Source organism: Tinamus guttatus, unplaced genomic scaffold (assembly GCF_059628265.1).
Source record: "Tinamus guttatus ecotype Peru unplaced genomic scaffold, ASM5962826v1 Tinamus_guttatus_pri_ptg000193l, whole genome shotgun sequence".
NCBI lineage: Eukaryota > Metazoa > Chordata > Aves > Tinamiformes > Tinamidae > Tinamus > Tinamus guttatus.
In genome coordinates, this window is record NW_028288727.1 from 2642304 (window position 1) to 2657588 (window position 15285).

Here is a 15285-nt window from a genome sequence, read left to right on the forward strand (position 1 = left end):
TCTGGATAGGCACAACTTTTAGCACAACAAGGCCATGATCTCAGTGAAGTCCTAATAACATCATAGCAGCAATAATAGTAACGAAAACTTATTACTAGATTGTATATAGCCAAGCATTATCAGTGTCAGGAGAATGAGTGTGCATTGACTTCACTCACAAATCCCATAACCATATGACTAAAGATTTGTTTCCATGAATAATTACCAGCTTGGTACCCAAATTACTATTTGCAAGCAAATGTGAATTACACAAGCAAACACGTTTAAATTTATCTTTTTCTTCTTCCCCAAATACAATTTAAAAATCAGCTATGCAGAATTTGGCTAATAAGCAACAGAAGTCATCTGAATACAAGAAGCTAGATGTGAAGTATATGATATATCTTGCATTGATTCAACAAACATCTAAATTACCTGCTTCTGAGAAATCTCCATAGTTGAGATAAACGAAGGATGCTGAAAAATGAATTAGTAAAGCTTATTAATTTACATATTTTTCAGATGTAAATGGAAAAAGAGAACATCTGCACAACCACCACAAAAAAGGTAATAAAATTACAGATGAATTTACTTGGTTTAAATAGGTATGAAAAAAAAAACAAAACAAAACAAACACAAAACCTCCCCAGAAGCCTTTACATACATGCTTCCAGAAACACGTCCCTGAATTACTGATGACTTCATTACTGATGAATTTTCCCTACTGCTCATGAGGTGAGTAGCTTTAGTTCACAAAGTCTGCAGTTTATCTCATCCCAGGGACTAGCAACAATCCTTCACATCAACCTAAGCACTATTTGAAAAGCTAAGATGGCACTTAAGGGATACATACTCACATCTTCTGCACCAGAATATATTTCAATCCTATGAAAGACAGTGGAAGTTTTGCCAGTGACTGATGGGAGAACAGGACAGAGCTCAGAGCATTATCTATTCCTTAATAAAAAATGATTCATCTAAGTCTAATGTTTAATTTTAATTTTTAATTTTATTTTTTTTAATTTTTAAGTGCCTCACTTTCTTCAATTTTCTGTATTCAAAAGCATAGAGGTAACATTTATAAATGTTACCAACAGAAATTTAAAGGAATGTCTGCTGAGCAGAAAAAATATCTACTTTTTTGTATTAAATATGATATGGTGCATTTGCCCTTGACGTTATATTCTAAGAATGCAACAAATTGGTACACATTGTGAAACTCCTGATTACTTGGCAAACCACTGAGTAATCTTGGTATTTTCAGAGTGATATTTATAATTAGTGTCTAAGACAGTGGAGATCCTTTAAAACAAGAGCATGACATATCAAAAGATATATGGAGAAATAATGTATAAAGTTCCTGTCCTTAGGCTTGGAAAACACTGTGTTAAGTTCCAACTTAATTTATTTAATTTTGGTCAGAACTTCTGGCTAAGACTACCTCTAGCACATAGGAGAGAAAATATATGATAATATCACTGAACTTCTAGGGATATGACTAAACTTTAACAAAGAAGTAAGGTGATAACTGAGGAAAAGGAGACTACAAGGAATGAAGAAGAAACTAATGGAAAAAAAATCCATATGTGGATCTACAATTTTCTCTTCTAAATGTAAATCGATGTCACCAACAACGAGATTAATCAGAAACTGGGCTAGTGCAACAGAATGGAGGTTTGGCTTATTGAAACTTCTATATATGAGGAAGTCTTTAGTGTTAACAGAGAAACTGTGACTTTTCTATCATTCAGCCAGAAGATCCAAATCTAAGTGATCAGTAATGTTAAGCCATAAAAGAATTAAAGGACATTAATAATCCAAATTTTCTTCTTTTTAGTAAAAAAAAAAAAAAAAAAAAAAAGTGGGACTCAGTAAGTTTGTGAGATGGAACAGGGCAGGATAAAAGAACTGTGACTTTGAAAAAATATGGGGCTTTGTTTGTTTTTCTCATTTGACTTAGCCAAGGAATACCAACACATTTAAAATTTTAAACAGTGTCCCTCTGGAAACTTGAACTAGTTCCAATAAACAAACAACCAGACAGATGAGGCCACTCTGGGCCTTAAATTCCCCTAAATAATATTTAATTAATGTTGTTTCTATTAATACCTACCTTGAATATTTGGAGTTCTTCTAGGACTACCTCCTCTTTAGTCCACTTCTCCTTTGTGATGCTCACAACTTTCAACACTGTGCCTATATCTGAAGCAAATATACACCATGTAAACCCTGCAGTCATGTTGCAGTACAAAAGTGCTACTTTGTTTCTTATTTTATATCAATTTGAACTCAGAATTTAAAATAAAATAAAATAAAATAAAATAAAATAAAATAAAATAAAATAAAATAAAATAAAATAAAATAAAATAAAAGAAGTGATGTTTCAGACTTAGATTACAAAGAAAAAAATGAAATAATGGGCACTGGAAATCAAGTTAGTGCATCAGAGATGTAGGCTTCAAACGACATCTATCCATGCTTGGTATCTGAATGGCTCTCGTACACCACACCTGTGGCGTTACCGTATGGCTGAGCCAATGTAACTGCAGGCTGCTCTTGGCACGGGTGGTCTAATCTGTCTGCTAAACACACGAGCACACACCATGCACACACACACACGCTTCCCAGCTACCAGTTTCTGCACTTCCTTGTCCCACACTTGGAGCCCATTTCACAACCAAGGAGACTCAACCTGGGGAGCTGTGGTGGCAGGAAACTATTTGCTTTGGTTTTGGACAATCTGTTTTTATACAGTTGAGCTCCATAATGAGAAGTAGGTTGCATGTTAATGCTGGCAATTATGCAGTGTATTTTTTCTCATTTACCCTGACAGTTGGGGGAAATTTTCGAACAAATAGTTCTTTTCACATCAGAACATTCACTTAAAAATTGTGGAAACTTAGACTTATCTGGAGAGTTTTTGTTTTGCTTTGTCTTTAACTTAACTTATTTGTTAATTTCAACTTTAATTCCTGATTTGTGAAGAAAATAGCTACACAGCTCAACTCAGATCCCCACAAATATGTGAATCGTGAACTGCCTTAAAACTAAACCTTTAAAATAGGTTGGGGAAGTGGACTGAGTGGCTTGAATATACAATGTGCAAAACCAAAAGACAGCTTGATCTTAAGCATTATGCACAATATTAAAAACATAAAGAACAGAAAGTGGAAAGAGTGAGATTTTCATTCTCGGTTCTCCAAACTACACCATATCACTAATCACAATTGAAAATATTTCAATTTGTCTTCTGTGTTGGCCATTTTACCATGTCTGCCAGGGCCTGTGCATGCACAAGGAGCTGCAGTGAGGCTGAGTGCTGAGCTCCGGCCTCCCTGAGGTCTGCAGCAGTGCGGTCGGTCGCATCCAAACACACAAGCTCCTGAACTGCTGCTGTTCAAAATCTCAAGGTATTTGCTATATTTGCGTTAGGTCTCTACATACAACAGCTGAAATTCTATCTTTGAGTTTACTTTTCTTTTTTCCTTAGGACAAGTTTAAGTGGATAAAATGGAACAAAACCATGTGTTTTTGGAAAAGCTCCTGCTTTTAAAGAAGGCAGTGCAGACAAAAAATGTTTATGTATTACAGATTGCCACCTAGTGACTACATGGTTCATGCTGGTCTAGACAGCTCTAGGACTGAAGAATTACTCTGAACAATTAGTCGTTTATGCTGGCCAGTAACAACTAAGATGTGAGTATTCCAGTTGTTAAACTCTCAATATAGCTTAATTCCTATAAGAAACAATTATAATCAAGGATAGCAAAATTCTGAGAGCAACCTTTGCAACCACTGAAATTTTGTACTAGCAAACTTACGTTTTCTGACAGCTTCAGCTTAAAATTATTTTTCTCCTTTATTATCACATGAAAAGTAAGTTTTAGAAGGAGGGGGAACTCTCTCAAATCCTAGGTATCTCGCAACTTGGGAAATGTGGTCACTTTTTCACTTGGATGACTATAAGAACAATTGCATTCAGAAAGCAACAAGGATTTTCCATGATCATAGAATCTAATGCAACCCAGTAACACCAGAGCAGATTCAAAGAGAGACTTAAGTCTCACAGCTCATGTCAGTAGCTTATTTATTGCCCTTGGATAAACCTTTCCAGCTCTGTGTACCTTAGCTTCCCCTGTTGTGGGACAGGGATAATGACAATGACCTCCTCAGCAAAGCATTCAGATGTGAAAGAAAGTGCTTTGTAAGAGCTGATAATACTCAGGGAATTTCAAATGTGGATTGGGAATAAGGAATTCCAGTGGAGTAAGTAAGTGTATAATTATTTCTGAAACATTATGAATAGGTATGTTAATGTTTCTTTGCATACCATGCTCCTGGGTGATTTCAGTGATTTGAAACTTAATTGCAATTGTAAAATTAGACTTTCCTTAAGGTATACAATATTCATAAAAATTTAAATAGATACATAATTATGCATAACATAACTGCAAAGCATGTTTTTTTTCTGGCATAGTAGCCCAACCTCAACCTATTCATCAAACCTAGACCTCTGATTTGGAGCTATTCATATTGCAAAGTAATATTTTAAAAGTGTTTTAGTGGAATAAGGCATTTGCTTTAGGCCTAATTTTAAATGTTCACTGTCACACAAAACTTAATGCTGAATCACTAGGTCACTAGATTTTGATAATGGAAATTACTCCTTTAAGCTACTAAGGGTTTTTCTTTTTATTACTTTGTTGTGTTTTGCTTTTTAATGGCTTATTGATGTGCTGCCAACAGAAAGTAGAGCCAGATTACCATGTAGTATAAAGTCAGGTACTTGGACAGGAAGAAAGCCGATTTATTCTCAGTTCAAGTTATCTATCTCCTCAAAAGCAGGACACGTTAAGATCCTCATGTCAGTGGTGATTCTCTGAGCCAACAAGTTCATCTAATCTCAGTGTTTTTATGAAGTGCTGGTATACACTTGAGGGTACCTAAAACCTTCATGAAGTTGCATTCAGGAGAATAAAAAATACTTTTAAAAGAAGATTTTGAGCTTTCTGAGGTTAACCAGAATGTTTACTGGGGCCTGCTGGATCAAAAGAAATTGTTCTTAAGTGACAAGTCTTGTGTAGAGTGACCACGGAAATCTTACATACCTGTTCCTAGGAATATAACATCATATTGTCCATCCTCTGCCATAACGTGATCCACCACAATCTGTGTCAGTCGATAATCCACATTGATCCGAGTGAACACCGGTCCTCCAGTCACCGGATAGACTGATTTGTACATCAGTGGATGGCGTTTTATGAAGCTGATGACTTCATCAGGGAAATCTCTCGTAGACTTTATAAGTGGGTCGTAGGTTTTGCTTGGACACTGAACAAAAGAGAAGGAACAAGAAGATGAAAGGAGTATTAGGAAAGAAATAGGGGTAATTTCAGAGTTTTCGTGTGTGTGTTTTGAAGACTAGAGGTTTCTCTAGCCCCTCAGTTATCTTGAAAAGCAGGATACTTGCACATGTGCCTAAATAGAAATATTAGTCAGATATTTCCTTACCCTAAAATCTTGGCCAAGGAAGGCTTTTTTTTTATACACGTAAACATGCAAATCCATTCAAAGAATAGCAACTACCAATGGCTAAAGTGCTTTTGCAGTGGCCAGTTATTTAGCTTGCAATAGAAATAACATCAGTGGTTTCGTCTCATCTCACCTATTTGTGCTACTACTCAGAATTACAAATCATCTGTAACATCTCCATATCTGCACCTACCCCACAGACACACGTATATTCTGAAGAAAGAAGTCCTACAGATTTTTCTTCTTTTCCAGACATAACTTTGGCTAACAAAAAATTAATATTAAAAAAGGTAATATGAGAAAAAAAAAGAGTTTGTCTGTTCAATGTTGCATAGTATTAGATGTGACATTAATATGCTTACCACTATAACCAGTCATGACAATATAATATTATTATTAACCTGCTGCTTTGAAGCCACACATTTGTGACAGATTTTTAGCTTTTATTTTTTCTTTTCAATATATGTTGGCATCACCAAAATTTAGTCATTAATGATCCAACCACATGGGATAATCCCCAACTTTTCTTTTAAAATTTTGGAACTACTGGAATATAATACTGTAATATCCACTGACAGTGTAGATCACATAAGAAATTTGGTCTCATATCAGTCACAAATTCACTCCACATTCAACTAGAAACCAAGTCTTCTGCCAGAACACTCAGAACTCCCTTTGAAGCTGTAAGAAATCAGGGTGCTCAGTGCATCATCTTATACCATTGACCAGAAAGCAGCACTAGTGCCCATTAGTTCATTCATGGAAAGTATCTCTCTGCCTGTCTCTCTCTTTATATATATATGTGTATATATATAAATAATCATATATATATGGCATATGTATAGATATTAATCTGGACAGTTCTTATGATGGGATGCATATATCCCTAGAGAGTTTTACCTCCCTCATTCTCTGCCCCACTCACAGGAGCCTTCTCACTTCAGGTGTTTTCCAAGAAAGGGAAATCAAGTCTGAAGTAAATAAATGATCTATTATTCTGTCCTGCTTGCCATTTCAAGGCTCAGGTACGCATACACAGTTCAATTTGCTATATACTGAGTAAACTAGTTTTGCTGGTAGCCGTGCAGAAGACTTTCAAAGATAAATCTGCACTGCCCTCCAGTGGCTATCACTGGATAATCTCGATGACTCAAACAGCAGGAAATATTCACAGATCATTTATTTACTGCTGGTTTTATTATTTGCTCTATGATCAGCAAAGCCACAGAATGCTTCCTCTGCGCACAGAAGAAGAGAGAAATCAAGTACAACAAGTTTAAAAAAGGAAGAGGATCTAAGCAGAAGTATTCCTGCCAATTTCCTATTTGTGAGCAATGGGTGATGTCCGATTGCCCCTCTTCCCAAGGCCAAGTATCTGCCCTGTTGCTGCAGCAGAAAAGAACCGGGCAAGTGCCCCCACTGACTTGGGGCTTGACTAATGCCTGGATTGACTAATGCCTGAATCCTTAGGGAATACGCCCAGAGCCACTGTAGTAAAAGACCACTAGTAAGTGCTTTACCAATGTTCATTTTTATTTTTTTCTTGCTTCTTGACTGAAGTGTCCACACCTATATTTCCCCCAGTATAGACAATCAAAGGCCGTAACTTTTTAACAAATTGCATAGGACATCTTCATTTTTTTTTTCTTAAAATAAAGGCAGATTCCACAAATGATTTCTCAGAGGAGACTTCTGTTTCCTATCCGCGTAGCTGGAAGTCGTGCTCCAGCTCACAGCTCCATGGCTGCTCTCTGGCTCTGAACAGTGCAGCCTCATCCTCTGCCAAGGATGCTGAGATCCCTCTCTTAGATCACACTTGCCTGGTGTCTCTTGCTCACTGCTGAGCTTGGCTCCCGTTTCTATTTGGCCCTTACCAATAACCTAATCAAATCCAGCCATTCATTTTTTCTTACACACATTTTTGTGCTTTACTCCAGGCTCGTCCTCACATTTCCTGCTTTCAGAATGCCATAAACTTTCCTCCTTCACCTCCTTCGAGTCTCCCCTTATCTGTTGGTGTGAGTCCAAGAAGTCCTACAAGGCTGGTCATATTGGTACTTTGCGACCCATAATCTCTCAGACTCACCCCTGTACCTGCTTTCCTTCCATGACTTTTTACATCTTTTTACTGTCCCTTGTCTTACACTTAATCTATCACCTGAGTCTGAGAGACCTTTTAATTTCAGTCTGGATGTACCTAAATGCACTACTGGACAGTGCAAATCGTAGACAATGATAAGAACTGGAGATTATATTCCATCTGATGATATGGCTTCATGTATATATTGCAGTTTTCTTAATTTTTAAAACTACTTTTTTTTCCCTGTGCTTCCTGCCAGGTGGAGCCATAACACCATTTGTGAAGAAAGAAATATGATTAAATAATATCTTTGCAGGGTTAGGATTTGTGGTGAAGTTGCTTTGCAATCCTCCTTCACAGTCAATCCTTACAAACAGAAAGAACTGAAGTCTGTCTCCCTAAATCTCCAGCTCAACAAGCCTTCCATCTGTGGTGCCAATTAAGGGCTTGCAGTCAGGATTTATTCACGATGTGAGGGTTGGCATTATCCAAAACATTTGGAGTGAGACATACAGTGCCAAGGGCTGAGCACATGCTTCTTCCTTTGCTGGTGCTTATTCTCCTGGGGAGGCAACTTTGGTTAACTGGGAGCAGAGCTCTCCCTGCAGGCTCTGTACCAGACCCAGATCCCTCTTTCCTTTGGAGACCCTTCTCCTCCCCACTGACAGTTCCCTACTTTGGAAAAGTAAACGTCAACAGGACAGGGCATGACTGAAGTTTTGGTCTTGCAGATTTAGCTTGACATAGGGTATTGCATGCCCATACCTAAATACATCTAATTAATACAATCCATATACAGTTTTACATGAACATGTACTTGCATAAATAAACTAAATGAAAAGATAGAGAAGTGGTCAAGCAAAATATTCTGACTGTGGATAACATTCTCAAAAGTGTCAGAGATTACCTCTGATTCATCGTAAATAAAACAGGTCAGTGAAGCACAGACCAGCTACTGTTCTTATGGTTTAAATTTCTTTCTTACTCTCCAAAACAGAGTGACAACATCAATCCTGCAGCGGACAGTTCCAGGTCTGTCTTTAACCTCAAACAGTGCCACAGCATTGCCTGGGGGACACATGCCTCAAGTATGGCATGGACCATACTAGCATTAAGCTGTACAGTGACTGCGGGCCAGTATTTGAACCTCACTTCTGCTTAGGAATCATGTAGCTTGATTTAAAACACCACAACCTATTTCCTGAACTTGCTTGGACCAATATGTATAGCTACCTAGAGACCTCATAAGTTTTGAAAGTGCTGATTTGCCTAGCTCCATTTCAGTCAATAGGAGTAAAGTTTGTGCATCCTTATCATGACAAATACCGTGACACTGGCTACTGAAAATAGGACTTAACTGATAAATCACCCAGTGACTTTTAAAATTAAAAACTCTGTAAGACAGTAAATCTGTGCTAATTTGAATTAAGATACACTTCGGTGCATGCTCAGTCACTTTTTTTGCAAAATACAGTTTAATGCATGGCTGTGAAAGTACTGACTAGAAAACAAAGAGGTATCTGTATAATCAACTTGTAGTAAATACCCAAAGAATACTCCTTGAAAATGGAGCTTAGTTTCAAGCTAAGTAGAAAGGAAGAAGATGAAAGCCCTATTGAGACAACTTTTGTAAAGAGCTAATCCTATGGACTTTCTGCTAGCATTTGCACAAGAAATTTATCCTCTGGTTTGCTGAGCGTGATCTCCCATGTTCTGTTTCGTGCTGCGCTTTCACAGATTAAACGCTTTACAAGGTTACACCATCCAGGTGGGTTGTAATCAACTTGGTTTCTGAAGATAATAATTTTAGTTTAATCATTTGACAAAGAAAAGTTTTGAATTACTTAGCAAAAGACACTGCAGAATAGGTGTGACAAACAATGTAATTCAGATTTTATACTTTTTTGGGGAAAAAAGTGAACATTGCAAAAGTGAATATTGCAAAGGAAGTGATTAAGACAGTCTATACAAACGTCAAGTTATGTACACACTTGCAACATAAGCAATGCTTCAGAAATGGATATTTCTCTTTATCTTTAGAACAATTTACTCCAAGTCTCTTCCTACTTGTACTGGAATCGGGACTCAAAAATCCTACTGATTTCAAAAAGGAATTTGTGTTTATGGGGCTGAAGTTTTTTTAATTTAGTAGAAGGAGACCCATGTTCTGTATTTACACAGGACCAGAATCAAACTATTCTTATCTGCTTCCCCAGCTGTACAGTAGCCCTCTTTTCCCTTACTCAGTATTACAGTTTGATTTTCCCTTATATGTGCATTTTCTGTGGTTCATGCTCTCACTTAATAACTTTAAGATACAGCCTAGATCTTCTAGGGCTCTGTTTATTGTTCACCTACCTCCAGCCAGAAATCTCTTTCTATTTGAAAATGGGAGTAGTCCAATGAGTCTAAAAAATGTCCCAGATTTTTGCCAAATTTGGAACATGAAATGCTTAAGCACCTTATCAAAAATGTTTAAACAAAGGATGATGAGAGTAGCGACATCACTTACTAAAAACAGCTAGGATAAAATGTATACCAAAATATAAAAAGCTGTTAAAATTTTCCCAGAAGGCTAAAACCTATCACGCACGATATAGGGAAATCTCTGCCAACTTGTGTAGTTCATTTAGGAGAAACAAGGACTAAAGGTCTGATCCAGAGTCCACTTGAGTCAACAGGACCTTTCCAATTATTTCACTGGGCTTTGGATCCCATCCTAAGACAGCATGACCACCAAGAACAGCTGGCCAGGTGTGACCCTGTTATGCTTGGCAAAGAGACCTATTTCCAGAGGCATCACTAACTGTGGCACGATGAATGGAATATGGGAGTGAAAACTGTGTTTTGGCCATCCTTTGGCAAAGTCCTCAGGCAGCTGTTAAAAACTGTGTCCACCCATCATTACAGAACAATTCCTGTAAGCTTGTGCTTCCTTTCGGAGCGATCGGTGGGATGTGTGATGATAAAGGCTGGATGGCCAAGAGAGTGAGTGAGTAGCCTTTCATCTCTGAAAATGTGAGATCACATCCTCATGCATGTCCCATGTGATAATGGTATGGGTGTTCTCTGCTGAGTTCACAGGGAACATTTATTCATATCATCAGCACCAGATGCCATTTCAGATATGTGACATCTTCTCTCACTGGAGACAATGAGAGATCTGCATTCATATCAAACGTCACAGGCATAGGTTGGCAGTGTTGTTACATGTGAATTACACAAGGATCCATTTCTGCAGAAGTTCTTATAAAATTATCATCGTGCTATCTCATCATCATCTGCTTTTTCAACAGAGAAGGGATTCATCTCGCCTAACTTAGATTCTTACCTTGACTGTGTATGAACTTTTCAAGGGAGGTGTCTATCTCTTTCTTTCTGAAAAACATATCTAAAGAACTAGCTCAGAGATGATGCTTTTCTTCTAGATAGTTAATGCCAAGAAATATGAATCATCCCTAATGAATACTTCACATGGAAAAATTGGTTTTGCATCAGAAATCATGCATTGAATTTTCACTGTGTAATTTATTCTTTTCAGATTTCTTACACCTTTGCTATCATGAAGGATAACTTGATACAAATGTACATGTTCAGAAATGAAAAATAAAAAAAAGAGAGAAAAAAATAAACCCCATGAAACAGAATGAAAAGTGCTACAAGTGCTATGCATATTTCTATTCAACTGCTGTGAAAACTCCCAGTCACAAAACTTTTAAGGAATGAATTCATTGTTTACTTTAAGTCTTTTCAATACCTTCAGTGTAATTTCAAGTCGACAATAATCATGCTGGACCCCGTTCTAATCCTGGATGAACTGAAAAAAATGGCTTTTTTTCTTCCCTCATTTATCTGTATCCAAATTTGATCAGAAGGTGGTAAACGAAAGTTAATCTTTCTCAACTAAAAGTAAATACTCACTAACTCAGCAGCACTAGACATACGTGAGATTTTCTCTTTTTTTCACTTGTCTTATTAAATTTGCAACTTAGCATGGTACTGGATGTGTAGGTCTCACACAATACTAAGATACATGGTGTGACTGTGTTAACATTGTGTGGGGCCGCTGGCCAAGATTTTCAAAGGCTGGTGCCAGAAGTCAGGTTCCTAAATAAATGCCTGATTTGCCAAAACGCATAGTGCTTCATATGATCCAGCAAAGCCAGTAAGAGCTGCTGGATCTAGCACCTATTAAAACTGTGACAATTATTTAGGAATCTAAAGATTGTAAAAAAGTATATCCTTTTCATTTAGTGGTGTGTCTTTAATTCAGCAATAATGTTGACTACTGATAATTTTTCAACATAATGCCCTTCCCCGTGAGCTTCAAGAGTTCTATTTTCTGCTGTGCCTAAAGTGCTAGCTTAGGAGCGACTTATCACATTGAGTCTTAGACCCTGTTAATAACCAAACACCCACAGGCTGGGTACGCAACAGGCACTCGACAATATGGAGTGCAGGGAGAAACTGCTCGACAAATTTTGCAACATCTAGGCAATTTTTATGCACCTCACAAGGAAAAATAAGCACCATACTAAGCCAGGCACTTTTCTGAGAGCATCTGAAGAAGTTAGTGGAAAACATTAAGGTTGCTAATCCTTAAATCTTTCCCATCCTGGAGAATTAGACACCTTAGTCTAGATTCTCTTCTGGGGAAAGATTCCCTCTGTTTCGGGCTCATGGACCTGAGCCATCCTGGGATCTCCCCCACTCCTTCCTGTGGAAGGTGTTTCACCTCCATAGAATAATTATTATTAGTTTAACCAAAAGTACTAAAGATGTTATATATTAACCAAGAAGGCAAAAGATATGTTTTCCACTGGAAAGTTCTCTCCTTTACATTAAGTGCTGCAGGACCTGGGAAAACAAGCTCTGCTTTACAGGAAAATATATTAACCAGATAACCAATACAGACATAGTCCTTATCTCTACAGCTCCCACACAGTGAACTTCTGACTAACAAGAGGACACAGTGAAAAAAATATGGTGCAGTCCATCAGCATTCCCCAATGGCATAAAGTCTCCCAAGCTCTAAATGAGTTTCCTTATCACTGAATTAAGTATTCAATTCTATGTTAAACATGGACCTTCCCCCTGGCATTAAATGATGATTCTCAGGATTGAAGTACTTTTATGTTGTTGGAGATTTACCTATAAACTGTTTTGAAGATGAGACTTGGGTTCCTGAGTCAGATAGACGTGTGGCTTCTTCTCAGCAGTCCGATCAGAGCTGCACAATACATTTGGCATTTGGACATGCTTTCAAGGAGCCTTATTGTTTCTCTACAGAAAGAAAGTCTGGATATTCATTGGGAAGAATTTCTTGCTAACTTTGTAGCTATTCAGAGGAAGTCTTAAGGAGGCCAGGAAATGAAAAAGGCTTTGAAGGGAAGAAGAAAACGGCACAAATTTTTAGTGGAATCAAGAAGAAACCTCCTCCCTCTGCTTAAAGGGCACAAACAAACAAAACAAAACTCTCTAAAACAAGTTGGAGATAGGACATCTGCTCTATGCTGTTCTGCTGCCTGCACTTCATGTTTCCTTTCCATTTAACACACCTGTAGTAGAGGCTGATATAAGAGAGCATTAATCTGAGGCCAACCAGACTGAGAACATTTGGATGAGCAAACTGGTCTTTGCAGGTGGCACTTTGTAATCCTGCGCCAGCCTCTGCAAGTGGGAAAGGTGACTGGGTTCACAGAGTTTTGAGAGGCAGCTACGAGCTGAGCCATAATTCATGTTGGGGAAAACATCTTGGTTAAGTAGGAGGAAGCGGAGGAGGATTTCTCAGCAAAATAAACCCCTAAAGTGAAACATTTCACTTAACTGAGCAGCCCCGTTTACAGTGGGGAGATCAAAGGACTGAGGAATTGGAGAAGTGAGGAATACATTCCACCCCATAAAAGAGCAGGTGAAGGAGGAAGATAAGTCTAAAAATAACAAGAAAACCTGTGCAAGCCTCAGTGTTTTATGAACACACTTATTAAAGCAGCAAAACTAACCAGACGGGAGGACAGCGGGAAGCTTTTTGGCAGACAATGTTGTAGCATCTTTCTCTGTGGCTCAGCCAAGTCCCAATAGGATGGCCACAACATCTTGACTAGCCTGTGCGTTGGATTAGCAGGAGAAATAAAAGAAAGGACTTCATTGAAGAAGGAGAGAAAAAGCAACAGAGAAGGAAAAAGATGAGAAAGATCAGAGAACAGTGAAACTGTTGTCAGGTTGTAAGGTTTTTGAAAAACAGAGTGTTTGGGAGTTCAGGGTGACATTTTGGTGTTCAGATAGGAAGTGGAATGAGATGAAATGCAATGCTCTTAAAATGGACAAAAGGTGCATCCTGCATCCTAGACAGTTTCTTCTTGTGGTTGAGAAATCAATCAGGATGCAAAATTCTGACTTTGCTAATTCTGAGAATTGTTTTGAAGTCTTGGCAAATTGATTAATATGAAAACCAGATCCCTCTGAAAATCTTTGGTGCTGCTCAGAATAATAATTAAAGTCTGTGATATTTTGATAGATTTGATTAAATGTTAACCACCATCCTCAAACACTAATAATCTGGCCTCGGTGATGAAGATCTATTCATCATCAATAAAGGCAGGATGTCACCTTATAAGGGACCTTATAAGGATCATAAGGGTTTCCAAATGGGCTGAATTCACTGTGTGGTGCTCTGATATTACCAGCTGCAGAAATAGCCTAGAAATGCTCTTTCCTCCTAATTTACTGAAAATCTTATTCTAATGCTTTCTCTGATCCCTCATAGTGCATTCTGAAAATAGTTTTAGGACACAGAAGGAGATTCAGAACACATTTTAAGCAAAGTCCGTAATGATTTCCTTATCAATGGATAATTTCCTGAATGAATCTTTAAAGGACTGGAAGAAAACTAGTTTTGTTATCTAGGGACAGCTGCAGACATGCAAGTCCAATTTTTAATTTAACGTTCTTAAACAGCTAAAAAAGACACAGCTAAAGCTCCCTGGATTTCCAAGCCATCTTGTGTGCTGGGGCTGTTTGTTTTGTCTCTTTTTTTGCAGCTTCCCAATCTAAGGGTATTTCAAGCATTGCCTCTGCTTAATCTCCGTTATTTCCACTTCCTACCAGTAGTGAGAAGAAAAGACCTGCAGGATCTGCAGGCGTGAGACACCAGACACAGGCACGTCGGGGGGCCCGGAGCTGACACCAGAGGGCAGGCGGACCATGCGGGTGCGCGAGCCCCGGCGCTGCTGCCCCGAATGCAGCAGGCTCTGCATTGCAACGGCATGATCTCATGCTCATGTTGGGAGTTTATCGCCAGCACAAATTGCCACAGGAAGCATTTTGTCAAAATTTCAATATCAAAGTGGTCACAGCCCCTATAGTGAACAGCTTTATTTACTTAGGAGATAAAGGCAGCTGAGCAGAACGTTAAATTAGGGTAAGCAGGCTCCTGCTTCTGTATAAATGCTGAAAGGAAGTCAATATTTCTCTGGAAGTCAAACTTCAAAAGGAAATGCATTTCATAATATAGCCATTTTTAGAAGTGGCCAGTTACTTAAAATATAAGAAATATAAAATCAGAGGATTGCTGGTCATGCTAATAGTGGGCAACACTTAGGTAAAGTTTTAATGTAAAACAGAAAAAAATATTAAAAATGGATGGATTATCCATTTTTGGCGTTATTCTGAGCACTCCTGAACTAAAAACGTGA

The 15285-nt window shown here is 38.1% G+C and overlaps 1 protein-coding gene across 2 annotated transcripts in view; it reads right to left on the reverse strand.

Moving 5' to 3' along the window:
- The window catches only part of SEMA3D (semaphorin 3D), a 137929-nt gene that overhangs the window by 16026 nt on the left and 106618 nt on the right, over positions 1 to 15285 (reverse strand). For both annotated transcript variants that reach the window (XM_088523517.1, XM_088523516.1), the window contains exons 12-14: positions 5088 to 5310; positions 2093 to 2181; positions 415 to 456 (exon numbers count right to left, since the gene is read on the reverse strand). In XM_088523517.1, the coding sequence (XP_088379643.1) occupies positions 415 to 456; positions 2093 to 2181; positions 5088 to 5310 (354 nt within the window). The remainder of the gene's footprint in view (positions 1 to 414; positions 457 to 2092; positions 2182 to 5087; positions 5311 to 15285) is intronic.